The 17,799-nt window shown below is 39.3% G+C and overlaps 1 protein-coding gene and 1 long non-coding RNA gene across 3 annotated transcripts in view; both read left to right on the forward strand.

Annotated features, from left to right (window-relative positions):
* Nucleotides 1–17,799, forward strand: part of alk (ALK receptor tyrosine kinase) — a 419,464-nt gene that overhangs the window by 145,450 nt on the left and 256,215 nt on the right. For both annotated transcript variants that reach the window (XM_039665984.2, XM_089120560.1), the window contains exon 2: nt 15,170–15,283. In XM_039665984.2, coding sequence (XP_039521918.2) covers nt 15,170–15,283 — 114 coding nt within the window. The remainder of the gene's footprint in view (nt 1–15,169; nt 15,284–17,799) is intronic.
* LOC148973597 (uncharacterized) lies at nt 308–2,247 on the forward strand. Its single transcript, XR_016146723.1, has 4 exons — nt 308–852; nt 1,021–1,092; nt 1,323–1,533; nt 1,725–2,247. It is a non-coding gene; the product is annotated as an uncharacterized LOC148973597 (long non-coding RNA).

Below are 17,799 nucleotides of genomic sequence, written 5' to 3' on the forward strand. Positions count from 1 at the left end.
TACACATAAGTAGGCAGGTTTTAAGGAAAGAAGCCTTGATTATTCTATTGGCAAGATTATTTTAATGGGGGGGTTAAGGAGGTGATAATGTGCAGATTGCAGAATGGAAAAAAAAAGATGTTTGCAAAATGACTGAAGACAAATGGTTCAGTCTGCAGCATAGACAAAAGATTGAATGGAACTGAAAGAGTACTTTGTGGTTATCCAAATGGTAATCAATATGCCACACACACACACACACACACACACACACACACACACACACAAATTCACTTTTTGGGGAATTTATTAGGTAGCCTACAGATGTACTACAAAAACCCATGGTTAAACTATGATTTTTTGAAGCAAAAACCACCCATGCTTTGAGTTTTCACAATTCCTCAATAAAAAAATTATATAATCTCCATAAAATAGCCTATACATAGCCTATTGTAAGTATTTGGAGAAGAAACATTTATGTTCTCCACGTAAACCATTGAAATCGGTTAAATAAAACGTGGTTCTGTTTTTAAAAATCTCCGGGAAACTTGCGTGTTTTTAGAGCAGTGTGAGCAAACCACGCGGCAGTCGATGCGACGTCTGTGGCTGCTGATACAATCTGGTTTGCAATGCATCATGGAAATTGTAGTTGATTTACATGTACAGTGTTAAATCCGCTTTGCAAAAAGACTACTTTTCCCAGAATGCACCCAGTGACACCATCCCGCCTACCAGAGGATCCGGAAGTTGCGTAGCAGCTATTCAGCAACTCAACGCAGTCGCGGTGAAATTCAAATAACTAAGTTAGTTGTTCTAACTTCGACAATCACGCTGTGTTGGTTTTATCTTTTGAAGTTTTAATACATGATCAAGGTAAGTTTATAGTTTTTCACTATCTTAACACGTGGATTTTAATCTATAGCGCATTACTACATACGATTTTTGGGGGGTTTGTGTGGTTGGATTTTATTTGTTTTTATGTTGGAGAGGAAATAGAATTGATGTTTGAATTCTGTTTTTCATTGAAAATTAACATTATAGTGAAGAACATCGGAAGCTGCTTCTTGCTGAACAACAGCTGATCTTTCTGAGGCCACCAAAACGGAAAATAAAGTAAGATTGATTATTTTTTAACGTTAATTCATTAACATAGACCTTTCTTACAGGTCCTTATATATTTGTGCAGTTTAACACATTATAATGCACATTTCTTTTTGAATTGCAAAAAGGGAATTTGTCACTGAATAGTCTTTACACACCTTTACACATCAAATAGTCTTTGACCATACCACACTTTCTTAATCAAATTTAGTAATCATTAAAAAAATGTACCTTTCCTAAAGATGAAACAGGCGACTAATGGATGAAAATGACCCCGATGAGGAGGCTACTGCAGCCATGGCAAGTAGAGAAGTTCACAAGACCTCACAGAACATCGCAGGCAACAGGATTTAACTTTACAGTCTCACAGACAGGCAATACAGTCACCATGGCATCATGAAACACCCAGACCACAGAGAAAAAGCCTCTCAAGTGATGACCGATTAATAAGATGTAAGATTTCATTTAGTATTTTTAATAAGATGTAAGATTTCATTTAGTATTTTTCATCATATATTCACTGTTAGTGTAAGGATACTATAGCATGTCATAGCAGTGGTGGTGTGGCATGCATGACACATTTACACTTTTGCTTTACTGTTTGTATGAATTTAATGTATTGCTTGGTTTCTGTTGCTTTTTAGTACGGTGGCTGAGCGGTCTCAACATTCTGCAACAGAAGAAAATGGATGCAAACAGAAAAAAAACCCTGTAAAATAAGAACATCTTTATCACATGTGCTAAAACACAACCAAATACATAAATGCTCTCCAAATGTCCGACCCACAAATAATCTACTCGACAATGGTGTTCATTGTTTTATTTTTATTATTATTTATTGTTTGCATTGTATTTGCAGCATGTGTGTTGTGAAACTGATGTCTTGACTTGCTGGTGTTTTTCTTGTTTGCATGTTTTCTTCTGTTGCAGGACTTTGAGATCTCTCGGCCAACATATTTTTGTTAATTTTTGTATCTCATTATTTAAGAATGCCACATACACATTTTTGTAACATTTTAATTTATTGCTGTCTTTTTATTATTCTTGTAATGTGAATTATAGTTATATTTTGTTTTGTCTTACTCTAGTATTGGCTTGTATTTTGTTGTTTATCCTTTTATCTGGCTGAGATTTTCTTCCCTTCTCAATAAAATATTGTTCTTTGCATTTCTGTAGTGTCATTTTTTTATTATACCTTGTTTTACACAGGAATAATTTCTGGTTCAGTTTTGGGGACTCTGGTATAATATTGGCCCAGTTATGGCTGTTTTCTGCAGCTTCTGGATAAGATGTGGCTGAGTTCTGGCCTAAAGGTGGTGGCAGTTTGGCTTTTGTCTGGCTGACATATGGGGAGTACGGCGTTGTTTTGGCCCAGTTCTGGATAATATCTGGGTACACTGCAAAGCTATGGGCGAGTTTTGGTTTGCTCACGGCTTTGATCTGGTTGACTTACGGCAAACAGCACTTGGGCCAACCTTGGCCCGTAATTCCATGCGGTATGTGGGCCAAAATCTCAGCCGAAATTAAGCCAGATCCGGCCCAAGGCCAATTTGCTATCTGGGATATTACAGTAGTAAAAGGGCTGCATTATTGCTGCTGTCTTTTACCCATTCAAAGGTAAATAAACCACTCCCATTCCAGACGGTTGGCTTTATTGGCTAGATCTTACTATATTTTAATTGATTTTTTTCCTGATGAATTAAACAATTACTTAAATGGAATATAGTTATTTAAAAGAATAATGTTGTTATGGACACACCTCCAAAGACTGTGCCCCGGATTATACCCATAGCAATTCCTTTAATTATTATATACTTCGGAGCTGTACAGTAGTGATGTGAAATAGACCCTTATTCATCGTCTGGTGTCGTTTAAAGCCCTTTGAAGCTGGACTGAAACTCTCATTTGGACCGTGAACCATTTGGTACCCAATGAAGTCCATTATGCAGTGTGTTTTCATCAAAAACCTTGAGTTCTTTTTTTTTTTTAAACTAATCCTTTAAGGGGATGGCACATCTTACCTAGAGGCTCAACCCTATGTGATTATCTGTCTATTGTTCCACTTTCCCCCCAAGTGTGTGTTTTAGCATACAGCACCATTACATGTTGTTTTTCAATTATAATTGATTGAAATGCCACTGAGTGATATTTTTCAGCATACTCAAAGCATGAGAAATAGTTGTAGCATATGGTACTAGCATGAGCCAATAGGGAGACCTGCCTAAATTCTGTATTGGATTTCAATACATCTATCACCATAGATATAGTTTTGGATCCATCCTAAACTAGCAGAATGGTTTCATTGATATAAAGTGCACGCTAATTGTCAGATTTCTCTTCTTTTTCATGGTGGTCATGCTGCCCATATTCCATCATCGCCATTTCATCATCATTCTCGTGCACTACTTTCAACATCATCATCATAATCATCACCATCATCATTATCATCTATGTACATATTCAACATCATCCCCCTTAAGAGTTATTCACACCACATTGCCAGCTTCATCATTATTGCCAGATTATCTCTATTGTGGAGTCATTAAGCTGTCAGACCTATTGAGTATCTGAATGATGAGGTAGATGTTTTTGATCTTCACCGCTCTAATGCCTGTTGGGTAGACTACTGGAGTGGAACATTAGGACAGATGTTCTGAAAATGAATGGATGGCCATGCTTAGCTTATTTGCACAAAATCTAAACCACTTCACTTTGTGAACGATTTTGCCTCATTAGCTTTGCTGATCAATGATGTGTTCATGCCTTCGATGACTTCCTCAACGTCAGAGGCAATGGAGATGAACGGCTGCTTGCAGAACAGCCATTTTGGACAATTTACAGTACGCGATTTTCTGCATTTAACAAGCTTTCCAGCTAAATCGAATCCAATCAAATATGGGTCAATGTCATTGCTTCATTTGACATTGGGGGTGCAATACAACAATTTGTAGAGAAAACACGTGTTAACAACAGATTTTGTTGGTTTGTTTGATTTGCAAACATTCGTGTTTCTTGTGGGGACAACTGTATGGATAAGTCTGAGTCATCATTTATGACAGATTTTCTGTCAAAATGATCATTGATTTACAATAGTGCATGTTTTGTAAACTAATAGGCTACGGTTTCAGGTTTACATGATCACATGACCAGCTCCAGATACAGTAAATTTGCCTGGTAGGTCACCTGATACATTGTTGGACTTGTAATGAAACACAAGTCATGATACACGAGTTCAAAGACTTGCAAGCTAAAATAGCATGGTTACCAAAGCAAATGCACATAAGATGTTCACGTTTGTGAACTCTATCGGTTAGGTTTAGTGTAGGAGGAAGGTTACTTTCAAACTCTATTGAGTATTAAACTATTTGTGGCACTCACCGAAAATTTCATTTCAGAACTGCCGTGATACATACAACAGCCAGTGTAATAAACATTGCCAGATTCACGATAAAATTGATTGCACTTTTAGTACTACTGACTGGAAATTTCACTTTGAAAGTGTTTCGAAATATACAAGAAGCAACGTAATGTCATTTTGTAAAAATGCCGCCTCAGGCGCATGTTTTTTTTTTTTTTCTTCAATGAGCCAGTGTTGATTATTGAAGAAACTTCTGGGATTCACAGCATAAAATATTGAATTTCTTGGCTCATGAGTTCAGAGGTTCAAGGCCAGCCTTTGGATTTGTTGCTGTTGTCAAAAAGCCTTCAAGCACTATTACTATCACAGAAAGCAATAACATCACTGTCACACATAAATCATTCCCACACCTCAACCAGCTTAGTGTAGATTTCCCTGGCTAGGCTTCCTCCATTAAGACTGCAGGCATATTGTAGTGTGAATACTGTTTTGTGTCTTGGTGGATGACTGGATTGAGTGAGAAAACATAGGCGGTTACCTGTTTTGGTAGACCAGGGGCCTTATTTATAAAACATGCGTACGCACAGATTTTGAACGTACGCATACACCATTCCTTATGGCAGAGAGTTGGAGTAGTGCATATTCGGAAATCTTTGGAAATCGTTCGCCATTCTCAAGAGAAGGATTTGGACATTGACTGATGCTCTGATATATGTTATTGCCATTTATTAAGTGGCATTTATAAAGCAGAGATCGGAAACCAGTCAGCCGTGCACAATTTCAAGATCATTTGCGGTTTATACATTTCAGGTGTATTCAGTACAATTTTGAGAAATTGTCGTATTGTAGGATGGTTTTCTATACAACATTTTATAAATTAGGTCCCAGAAGTCTGTGACAGTGATCGTAACTAGACCACATTTAATGATGGGTAAAGTTGACCATACTGTCCTACATTAAGGAAGTGGACATTTGTGACCAACTTGAAGCATAGCAGAAGGTTAAAATAATGTATCACTATCAAAAAATAATCAAGCAATGTCAGGTTACCAACACAATTTAATTCCTAGAAACTGAAGCACAAGAAATAAACCCCGTGTTCAGTTTGGTGTCTGGGAGACCAAGCGTAAGGTCATTTTAATATCTCTACAAACATATTTCACATCGAAGAATCAGGTTGATAGTTCATGTCTTTTCCCAATCTCATGATAACTTAATACACAGCCTATGTCAACTGTCCTCAATGGAAATTGTTGCATAACCTGTTTGGTGTCTCAGTGACCGACCCATATGTATTTTAAAATAAATAAATGAAATTATTTTTCCGGCTTGAGTACTGAAACACAGCTGCCAGCATTCTTTAACTGTGACAATGTGCTTTAGATGAGGTCAAACTGAACCTAAACAGCAAAAAATGCCAGTCAGATTTCTGAAAAAAGCATGCCAACTTTGTAGTAAAACAAAGGTATAAAGCTTATTATATAGCCTCTGATTCAGCCCATTCTCACCCCCAAGGCGTCACTTAACTGACGCCTTGGGAAGCATTTGGACATGCTTCAATATCTGACGCTTTAGGCGCCCTTTAGCGTCAGTTAGATGACGCCCTAGGATCGCGTGTACCCTGCCCCCACCCCACACCCAAACCTAACCGCGTCCTCTAACAGACGCTTTTCTTTAGCGTCAGTTAGATGACGCCGTAGGATCGCGTCATGTAAGTGACGCTAAAGGGCGCCTAAAACGTCAAATATTGAAGCATGGTCAAAGGTGACGCCTTGGGGTGAGAATGCGTTGCCTGATTATGTAAGTATTGTTGGTGCTTACACTCTAAAAAATGGCGGGTTGTTTCAACCCAAATTTGGGTCATATATGGACAAAACCAAATATTGGGTTAAAAATACAATTAAAAAGTGAAAGTTGAAGTTGGGTTAAAATTATTAACCCAATCTTTGGGTTTGTCCATATTTTACCCAAATTTGGGTTCAAACAACCCAGCATTGTTTAGAGTGTAGGGGTCATTGTCTACAATAGGGGAATAAATAAATTAAATAATGTTTATGAGTATCCTTTAAAGATTTAATTTAAGCCATGTACCCTTAATCCCAGATTTTACAGATTTTGCAGACGGTCTTCCGTTAGAAGATGCAATTCAACTGGCCTTTTATTTACTCTCCAAAGCCAATTGCATTTGGCAAAACGGAAATGTTTTATAGTTAGTTATCTACAATAACGCGGCCTTAAAGTAATGCTTTGTGGTTTATTGAATTGAACTGACCCTCAGAATATTTGCATTTTCCGTTCCTTCTGTGGCCCTTTCGTGTTTTTGCGGTTAATCGCAGCGTCTCACAAGTGTGCAGTTAGCTAGTGTATTAGCAATGATCTGGGACCTTTTGTCAGAGACTTAAAACATAAAATGCGACAAGCTTAGCTTTAGGTTGTCTCTTCGGAACGGTTTTGTAACCTTTTACATAAAGCCACTGTATGTGTTCATGTTATTACCATTGAGATTAGCTTGGTAATTAAGCTCGTTTAATTGGATTTCCTGTAGCTTAGCCTGTTCATATGGGAACACTTGAAGCAATGCATTGATCATAGGAAATGAATTGATAAGGGCCGACTCTCAATTCTCCGACTCCAGTGATCCATAACCCCGTTGATAGGTCTGACTGGAATAAAGGAGTGCATGTCTGTAATCAGGTGCGCTCGTGGAGGTCAGGTGACTCTGAATCCACGTGTGCAGAATGCTGAGGAAGTCCAGTCAGGCTCCTGAAAGAAATCAATGCTCCTCTGTGGCAGCATCAGAGTTTAATTCAGCCTCTGACATTTTTCTTTTTCTTCTTTTTTCTTCGTTCCCTCCCTCCCTCACTTTAGTCTTAGGCTTTGACGGGAATTTAATGACCCGCCATGAGTGGACGGGTAATCAATTTATAAGAGCCTTAATGTATGTATCCACATCCAATGCTAATTAATACAAACGGAGACAGCTGCTATAATATCTATGCTGCGCTGCTATATAGGAATGAAGGGCGGGGTGGGGGAAAGTGGGTCACGAGGGTTTGCATGAACTCATTCCGAATTCAAAGGCTCAACTCTAATTTCCCTCTATTTTCCCCTATTTTTCACCTCCCTTATTCACCGCGACAGTCATGTCTGAAGGACAAGAAGGTGTGATTAACATAGCGGTTCAGAATCTGAGATTATGTGTGAAATACTACTGCTTCACTCAAGCACTCATCCAGTAAGATTAAAGGACGGCTCTCTTTTTTTTTTCTATGTAAAAAGAAGGGGGTTATAGGGAATATAGCTTGTAGACCCATCACATCTATTCATATATATTAGTGCTGTCAAACGATTAAAATATTTAATCGCGATTAATCGCATTAATGTCATAGTTGACTCGCGATTAATCACACATTTGTATCTATTCTAAATGTCTTTTGAAAAGTTTTTAAAAGTAAACTTTCCATTCAGAATCTTCTAAGGGCATCCATTTCGGCGTCTCACGCTCGTCATCCACTCAAAACGTAACGTTACTATTTGGCCGGCTCGCAAGCCGAAACGAGTGTGTGCGGCACAAAACGTCCTCGGAGGACGTTTTGTTGCTTCTTCGACCAAAGCGCAAGCGGATCTAGCTAGAACGGAAACAAAACAACAGGCACGCCGTAAACACGTTTCTTCTTGCGAGCCGGCTTTGAGTGGATGACGAGCGCGAGACGCCGAAATGGATCAGGACGCATGCCCCGTCCTGTTGCAAAAGCATGTGGAAAAAACTACAAAGTTTGCAAGGACAAAAAGACCGTTAATCGCGCGATAAAAAAATGAACGCCATTAAAATTGGTTTGCGTTAACACCGTTAATAACGTGTTAAACTGACAGCCCTAATCAGTGTTGGGTAAGTTACTCTAAAAAAGTAATTAATTACTAGTTACTAATGACCTCTTCAACAGTGTAATTAGATTACTGTACTAAATACTCTCTCTAAAAAGTATTTAATTACTTTTAATTACTTTCAAAATCCCATGTCAACCTCAACCAGCTGAATAATACAAGGATATACAGCTTTTTTAATTCTTTCAAATAAATACTATAAAATTGCATGAATTATCCTTAAACTGACCAAGGTGGAGAAGGTTACATTATAAAAAACATTACATTTTGACAATACAGACAATACATTTTGATGTTAAACCCACTATTTTTTTTGTGTCTGATCTCATAACATTTCACACTTTTTTTATACATATTTTACAATAATTCATACGAATTTGTACGAGTGCGGGCGACACCTCAAAATGCATACGAATCACTGTGAGATCGGATTGATCTATAAACAGTATTTACCTCAATTACATCAGAAGTAACTGTAATTAAATTACAGATAAATTAAGAGTAATCCCTTACTTTACATTTTCAAGGGAAAAGTAATTGAATTACAGTAACTAATTACTTAGTAATTAGTTACACCAAACACTGGCCCTAATATATATATATATATATATATATATATATATATATATATTAGTGCTGTCAAACGATTAAAATATTTAATCGCGATTAATCGCATTAACGTCACATTTAACTCGCAATTAATCGCACATTTTTATCTAGTCTAAATGTCTCTTGATTTCTTTTCCTCACATTATTGTCAATTCTAATCTAATGTCAATTTTTGATTGGTTGGTTATTTAGCCAACTAGTTAAATGAACTGCTTTTATTATACCTTCAGGATGCTTTTAGTAGAAAGTTTGAAGTTTAAAGCATCATCCACTTTTGTTGTATGTAACAGAGCAGCTTGGAAATGTTTACTTACATCTCATTCTTTGTTACATTGGGGGGTCAGAAGAATGACATGACAAATAATGGACTTTCATTTTGGGGCAAACTATTGCTCTAAAAAGTTTATAGATTTAAGTTGCTTAGTACATTTTTTTTGAAAGACCTCTTAACCACCCTGTCATGTCTTATTGTCCTGTGTGGACTGATATTTAGGAGGATCTTGTGCACGTCCCCCGATGGCCCTCTACGGGTAATTGAATTTATTTCAGGATCACCACCAAAAACAAAACCCACGAGAACAGCACTACATCATGTCCTATCAAACATGTCTTTTACTTCACCTGGTTGTGCTTCTTATCAAGCGTGTGTTGTTTGCTTATTTATGTACTCTTTCAGAAAGAAAGAGCGTTGTGGCCAAGCAGGCCTGAGATTGGAGCACTGGTGGATGACGAGGGGTGAGCAGGTGCAGAGTTAGACCCAAGCCTCATTGATCAAATGATGGAGAGCTCAAGAGTTCTCAAAGATGGAGGGGTAACCAGCCATGGGCAGGTACATAATGGAAAGCATCTTTTTGACCACAGGCAGGACTGGTGCACTTTAAAGGGACTGTATTCTTGTGTTGTGAGAATACAACACAAATGAGAAACGCTCAACTTGGTGGCTTTATACAAGCTTTGAGAATAAACCCGGTAGCACTTTATTTGACAGTCCTGTTCCCCAGGTACACACTTACTCCTTTTCCACCAAAAAAAGAACTGGTTCTGGTTCAAAGTTGGTTTGGAGTTGGTTCAACTTGGGAACCTTTACAAAACCTGTTTGTTTTTCCACTGACTAGAGCGCCCAGGGAACGATGCCGTTATGTCAGTGTGTACGTCGCCATAGAAACGCTTGCAAGTACAACATTACTTTGGGATTATCTCTAACTCATGTACCAAGACGGCTTTAAAAACAATTGAAATATCTAAGTCTTTTAATCTTTTCCTTTGATATGTAATCTTTTCTGATCAGTTACAGTATGTACCCCGGTCTTGTACCTTTTTTTTTTCCTTTCCATTTATTTGTTCTATATTGTGACTGTTTTCTTCTTTGCTTATAATGTTTTCAATAAAAAATTAAAAACAAAAAAAACAGAACCGGTTCTTTGGCTGTCGAAACAAGAGTCGTCTAAACTTTTGTTTTTTTCCGCGCGTCAAAGTGATTCAAAGTGTTCACACGTAGAACTTAATGTCTTATGTCGTGTTACACTTGAAGCAAATCATCTACACAATTATTTAGTTTTCCTATTTAATGACCGACAATTTAGTTGTAAAAATTATTTTGGCATAAGGCTTATTAGCATTAGGCTAGCAGCCTGCTCTCATACTTTAGCGTCATATGTTACGCTATATAACAAAACGGCAAAATACTACGCACATGGCACCCTTTATCGTTAATATAACACGCGAACCCAAGGCGTCATAAATCCTTTAGCATAATATGAGACTACCCTACCCTACCCCACACCTAAACCTACCCATCACAGCGTGTGTTATATTATTGATAACGGGTGCCATGTGCATAGTATTTGGCTGTTTTGTCATATAGTGTCACATATGACACTAAAAGATGAGAATATGTTGGATATAGCCTGAAAGGTCTAATTTAGCCTGTGCACTGTTACAACAGTAACACATTTTTGTTGTTGTTGTTGTTGTTTTTTTTACTTCATGTTTTTTTTTTTTTTTTTGGTGGCAGACTAAATACAAACTGTTGATCTTTGAATAAAAATATATGTTTGGTATATACATATAACTGTATGTCAGGTTTGAACCAAAGCCCCCCACACCCATGTTTCCCAATTTAAAGTCAGTGGAATACGGTATCAAGCACTGATCTCTTATGCACTTTAATAACTACTCATGAAAGTAGTTTTCTGTTTACTATTGATCCTCTCTTATTCGTCATTTGGAATGATTAAAGAATATATGTGCGACTGGGCTTCTGAGGCCCTGTAAAGTACTGGCTGAAGCACACTGTTCGTTACATTCCACAAAGCCTACAATGAGCTGTGATAGATCTTAACCAGCCAGAAGATTTATAGTCCAAAACAGACTCCCTGTGTACTCCCTCTCTAATTTATCTTCTTATTAATTAGCCTGGTTCGGAAGGTAGAGTAGAGAGAATAATCAGGGTCAACACATAGCACAATCGAAGAAATCTGTCCAGTTTACTTTTTGGACTGCGATGTGTGGTCCAGATGGAGATATATAGAAATACAAACATTCATAAAGTATAGAAAGTGTATTAAAGGGCCCCTGAAATCAAAATCTTTTCTATTAGGATGAATATGTTAACCTTAATGTTATAAATAAGCTGGTGTGTTCCAAAACAGCTTCTCATCACATCTTCTGTCCAATCAAATGCTCTCTAGAATCTGTATCTGTATGAAGTCAATATTCGGTAACATTTGACACTTGGATATAGTCAGTTATCAGTTAATTCTACTACTGTTTTTACACTTATGTCAAGTTTGTTTTCAACAATGGTTGTAAAATGTATTGCTGTAGGAGAAAATAAGAAGTCTCGTAATCTCATCACAAGAATAAATGACCATAGTTGTGACTAATTACAATTCCACATTGAAATGGATTCATTGGCTCTTTCAAATAAAAGTTAAATAAACTTCACAAAACTAATACATTGATTTATCATGATACTATAAAAGTCCAAGTTAACGCATAAGGATTAAAAATGATTGTAGTGTAATTGAGTATAAAATGTAATTAAGTATAAGTATTATTTTTAGTGATACAACCTATGATCAAACTAAGTATTTTAATTAATTCCAACAAAACTAATTTTTATAGCTTAAATATAAATACTCTTTATGGTTCTAACTGCTGCTTGCCATTTTTTAACAGTGTATGACTTTATCAGTATGTCTTTATCAGTTTCTAAGCTACAGTATAAGTCGCTCCTGGTGTGATAATACTGTTAGTCATTTTTTAAAAAGAAAGAAAGAAAAGAAAAGTGGCCAAGACTAAAATAGAGACTCTGAGATCCAAAATAAGACCATAATATTTATATCCAAATGATTATTTTGCCATAATGCATCTTTCACCAGCAACAGCCATTCAATATCTGCATTCTGACCGAATAAAAGCATTTAAGCAACCAACTATGTCCAACTGCAAATATATCCTTCGTTTTTTTTTTTTTCATTTTGGGGACCTGCAAATGCAAACTTTTGAAAACGATACTGTTATATTCTACAAAATAAATTTGAAAACATTGACGTCATGTACATGCACATTATGTGTTCAGTCTATAGGTGCTTATTGTTTCTTTTAAAAGTGACTTTGCCAACTACTGGCCTGGCTTATATAATACAGCATTTTTATTCGTTTTCATGGATCCGTGTGAACGGGGATCATTTTGTCAATGTTGCAATGTTGCAAAATGCAAAGGAAAAACAATTCCGTTTTTAGTAAATTTATGTTGTGCATATGTATCCTAAATGTATGTGCTTATCTAAATAATGCATATGATGAAGAAACCTTCAGTGGTTCTTGATCCCGTAATTTGCTTAGACAAGCAGTGCTCTATAAACAAATGATCTGTGTCAGCAAAATCTTTGCAGGTGTGTGTAATGAAGGATGATTAGAATAAGCAAACAACTAAAGTAAAACTAATTAAGGTAGATCATTTTTTTAAAAGGCAGAACATTTTTTGAAAGCAAACATTATGTACATTACCTACTGCAGTGCAACATTAGAAGCATAATTTAAATCATTGCAATCATGGCCATCAAGGTCCAGTTTCCTGCAGAGTTTTGCTCCAATCAAACACACCTGAACAAGCTAATCAAAGTCTTCATCAGTACCTCAAAGCAAGGCAAGCCTGCAACCTTAGCCTAAAAAAGTATAACATTAACGATGGGAAGGAGACAAGATGCCATTTTTTTAATGGATGTCAACGGTGGAGAGGCTTCACTACGCTGAATAAACCGCTTCTGTGAGGAAATGACTTATCATTAAGTGAATCAACAGCCTTTGGACTAATCTTGAAAGTGTTTGCTGATAAACTTTTGCCTTGGATTGATCTATTCTGTTTTATAAGAGAAGTCACAGACAATTGCCAGTTGCACCTCATTGCAATCCAGGGGGCGGAGTTGGATCCAGATCTAAGGGGTGGAGATGGGTAGGATTAGGGGTGGGGTTAGGGATCAGGGGGTGGAGAGGGGTAGGATTAGGGGTGGGGTTAGGGATCAGGGGGTGGAGATGGGTAGGATTAGGGGTGGGGTTAGGGATCAGGGGGTGGAGAGGGGTAGGATTAGGGGTGGGGTTAGGGATCAGGGGGTGGAGATGGGTAGGATTAGGGGTGGGGTTAGGGATCAGGGGGTGGAGAGGGGTAGGATTAGGGGTGGGGTTAGGGATCAGGGGGTGGAGAGGGGTAGGATTAGGGGTGGGGTTAGGGATCAGGGGGTGGAGAGGGGTAGGATTAGGGGTGGGGTTAGGGATCAGGGGGTGGAGATGGGTAGGATTAGGGGTGGGGTTAGGGATCAGGGGGTGGAGATGGGTAGGATTAGGGGTGGGGTTAGGGATCAGGGGGTGGAGATGGGTAGGATTAGGGGTGGGGTTAGGGATCAGGGGGTGGAGATGGGTAGGATTAGGGGTGGGGTTAGGGATCAGGGGGTGGAGAGGGGTAGGATTAGGGGTGGGGTTAGGGATCAGGGGGTGGAGAGGGGTAGGATTAGGGGTGGGGTTAGGGATCAGGGGGTGGAGATGGGTAGGATTAGGGGTGGGGTTAGGGATCAGGGGGTGGAGATGTGTTGGTTCAGGGGTGGGGTTAGGGATCAGGGGGTGGAGATGTGTTGGTTCAGGGGTGGGGTTAGGGATCAGGGGGTGGAGATGGGTAGGATTAGGGGTGGGGTTAGGGATCAGGGGGTGGAGATGTGTTGGTTCAGGGGTGGGGTTAGGGATCAGGGGGTGGAGAGGGATAGGATTAGGGGTGGGGTTAGGGATCAGAGGGTGGAGATGGGTTAAGGATCAGGGGTGGAGATGGGTAGAATTAGGGGTGGGGTTAAGGATCAGGGGTGGAGATGGGTAGGATTAGGGGTCGGGTTAAGGATCAAGGGGTGGAGATGGGTTGGTTCAGGGGTGGGGTTAGGGATCAGGAGGCAGAGATGGGTAGGATTAGGGGTGAGGTTAGGTATCAGGGGGCGGAGATGGGTACACTCTAAAAAATGCTGGGTTGTTTTAACCCAACTTTGGGTCAAATATGGACTAACCCAGCCGTTGGGTTAAATTTTTACATTACATTTTTAACCCAACATTTTGGGTTTGTCCATATTTGACCCAAAATTGGGTTAAAACAACCCAGCATTTTTTAGAGTGTAGGATTAGGGGTGGGGTTAGGGATCAGAGGGTGGAGATGGGTTAAGGATCAGGGGTGGAGATGGGTAGAATTAGGGGTGGGGTTAGGGATCAGGGGGTGGAGATCGGTAGGATTAGGCAAATGTAAACTGGGAGGAGTTGGATCTGGATTCAACTCCTCCCCCTTGATTTCGTGTTTTGCAGTGAGGACCATCTAACAATTGCGCGACAGGTATGATTCAGTTCACGACACCACTCATTCATTTCTATGGTATCTGCAAACAGTGATTGACTATCGCACAACTATGAACGAAATTCAATGACGTCAATGCTGTAAAGTTATATTGGTTATCAAGGCACACGTGATCCAAGTTAGCTTCACTCTTTCTCCAATGGTAGAGCCACAGACCCTTGTATGTCTCAAAAATAAGACCATCTCTGCATGAAAGGTACAGGCTGGTGAGTTTAATCAAGGTTGGAGCTAAACCTGGTCTAAGATGTTCTAAAATTGAGATAAAGCCTGTATCACATAGAGCAGTCATATTCTGACACTGCTGTATATTTGCAAAGGCCCTTGACGGAAAATTTTACTTTTGTTTGCAGAACGACCCTTATCCACAAACTCAGGGAATCCGACCTCCGGCCCCAAATACTGGAACTTTTCTTGGATAGCAGAGGAAGAGCTAACTTTCCCTGAGGATCCTGTATCAACTTCAGGTAAGTCGCCTGGCATCAGTATCATGAAGCTTCCTGAACTGTGCGGTCAGAAACAAAAGCAGCCTCTTCTAGGATGTGATGAATGCAGGCAGTTGGCTGTCAGTGTGCATAAAAGTCTGTTTCTCATTCCCAACACGCTCTCATAGCTTTTGACGGCCTGGTCTTGAACTTGCAGTAAGTGTCACGCTGTAAGGATTACAAATGATGTAACAAGCCACAACTAAAAGGATGTTCCAAAGATATAGCTCAGAAAATCTGTCAGGCTCAAGTATTCATAATCCACCGTTAAGAGACATTCGATGCTTTTCTATCTTGGTTAAGTGCATCGCTGTTGAGAATGTTCCAAAGTGCCATTTACAATAAACGTATTCCTTGCACTGCAGTATATGATCATATTTAAAGTTGTGTAGAGGAAATAAGTATAGTGGCTGAATACGTTACTGGAATATTATTAAGAACATTATAGGTGTGTAAAATAAGAATAAAGTACAAATGTTTAAATCCAAACCCCATTCTACACAATAAAATGTTGTGTCAAAAAAATTACAAGATTAACATCTGACCATATAGCCTAGAATACACAACACTAAAAACCTAAATGAATGCACTAACTGTAATTGTTAATATAACTCACTAACTGTTTAGCACTGTTGTCATGGGCATAGCAGGGGCGAGGAGAGGTGAAGATCTTTTAGCAGACAGTCTTTAATCCATGAACACACAAACACTAATGCCTGCTACAGGCTGTGCAATCTCAAAATCTCACTTCATAGACTACAACTCAATTTAGTATAGAAGAATAATCAGCGTGTGCTTGTGGTAAACAAATAGATGAAGATGAATTTTGTTTTTTCATCTGGACTGAAAAAAAAAGAAGATGTCAAACAAAAAAATCTGGACGCGGTCAGGGAAAAGAGGCCGAATGGATCTTGAGGTAGAGCAAGTAGTTTTAATTTTTAGTGCCCTGTCGCGTTGTTGTCCAAATAAACTTCTCTTGTCCACTTGACGAAGTTGAACACACTTCAAAATGGCTGTGGGGATTTCCCAGAGGGGTAGTGCTTAGGGATTGTGAGTGTACAATGTCTAAAAGTGTTAAACGCAGCCTTACAAGACAGCAATTGAAACAGGAATTAAATGCATAGCAAATTAAAACGGGCACAATAAGACAAAATAAAAAATCCATAAATATTGAACACAGAGGAATCATGACAACTTTCCACCAAGAAGATACCCAGTTCGAGTCCCGAGTCCCGAGTCCCGGCTCAGTTGGTCTTTCCATCACTATGTTCGCCCCATGTTGGTGTGTGTTGTCTTCATGTTAGCTAATGCTAACAAATAAGTCCTTATTGTATAGTGTTACCAAATAACTATGATAATCACTCCCAAAATATCCCACATATCATCACTGAGAGCTTCATTAATACTCTTTTAGGCCTTGTCAGTAACCCCATATGGCTCAAAAAACAATGAAAGTCTCTCAACAGCCACAGTTTCTGTCAGAGGTCAGAATGTCTGGCATAATTTTGCTGTGCTGTTGCCAAGAGCTGTCACAAACGTCTGTTTATGCAACGCTTCTCTTCCGCCATATAGCCCTCAAATCTCATTCCCTCTCGTGTCCAATTCAGGGTGATTGACGTGTGGAGATTGAGGCTGGAGTGGCTGTAGCTTGAGCCCTTATGCCTGGGTAATTAGTGTCCCTCCACTGGCCGTGCTTTCCTTGATTTATGTTTGGCGCCGGGGAGCTGAAAACGTCCGCCATCCATCGACGTGATTTAGACGACGGGGTGGTCTAGATTTTGAGGGTCTGAGTAAAACAGCGGTTCTTCTTTGTCATCACATTCACGCATGTTTCAGTAGCATCACACCGTCCAATATTTACAAAAAGAAAGCCTCCTGAGGGTACACAAGTCTTGAATGTTGGTTTATGGAGCCTGACATTGCCAGCTTTGATCTAATCTGTGAAGCAAAGCAGTCGCTCGGTCTTGAGTTACAAATGAACACAGCGGTTCTCTGATGTCACAACGATGTCACTGCTTCCAGTCTCCCCGCTGCTCAAAAAAATCACCTCAATCTTCACGCTGAAATCATTTTGATTTGACCTAGATAGCTGAACACAACATGGCTCCAACTTTAATGGGGTGTGCAAAGCTCCAATCTCCTCCTGGCTGCAGAAATTTGCAAATGAATTCAAATAAGGCCGGTGGGAGACTCCGACACGCCGTCTCAGCTGAGCTTTATATTTTCAGGCGGGCAAACTTTGATGAAGGTGAATGACCCACACCACTACTGGTGAACTGATAGATTGCAATGTTTCCACAGCATCTGTTGCATGCTGTTGTTTCCGAGGGGGTCTTGGCTGAACACTGCTATCACCCAGAACTCCCAGCACTCCAAAATCGAGATTGATCCCCCACTCCACTGCCATGACACCAGGACTAATAGTCTCTCTTGTTTTGCCGTGGTTCTCTGCCAAAACAAGCCCCTGGCACAGCTGCCATGCATGTGTGCCAGGAGAC

Source organism: Pimephales promelas, chromosome 15, assembly GCF_988280905.1.
Source record: "Pimephales promelas chromosome 15, fPimPro1.hap1.1, whole genome shotgun sequence".
Taxonomy (NCBI): Eukaryota; Metazoa; Chordata; class Actinopteri; order Cypriniformes; family Leuciscidae; genus Pimephales; species Pimephales promelas.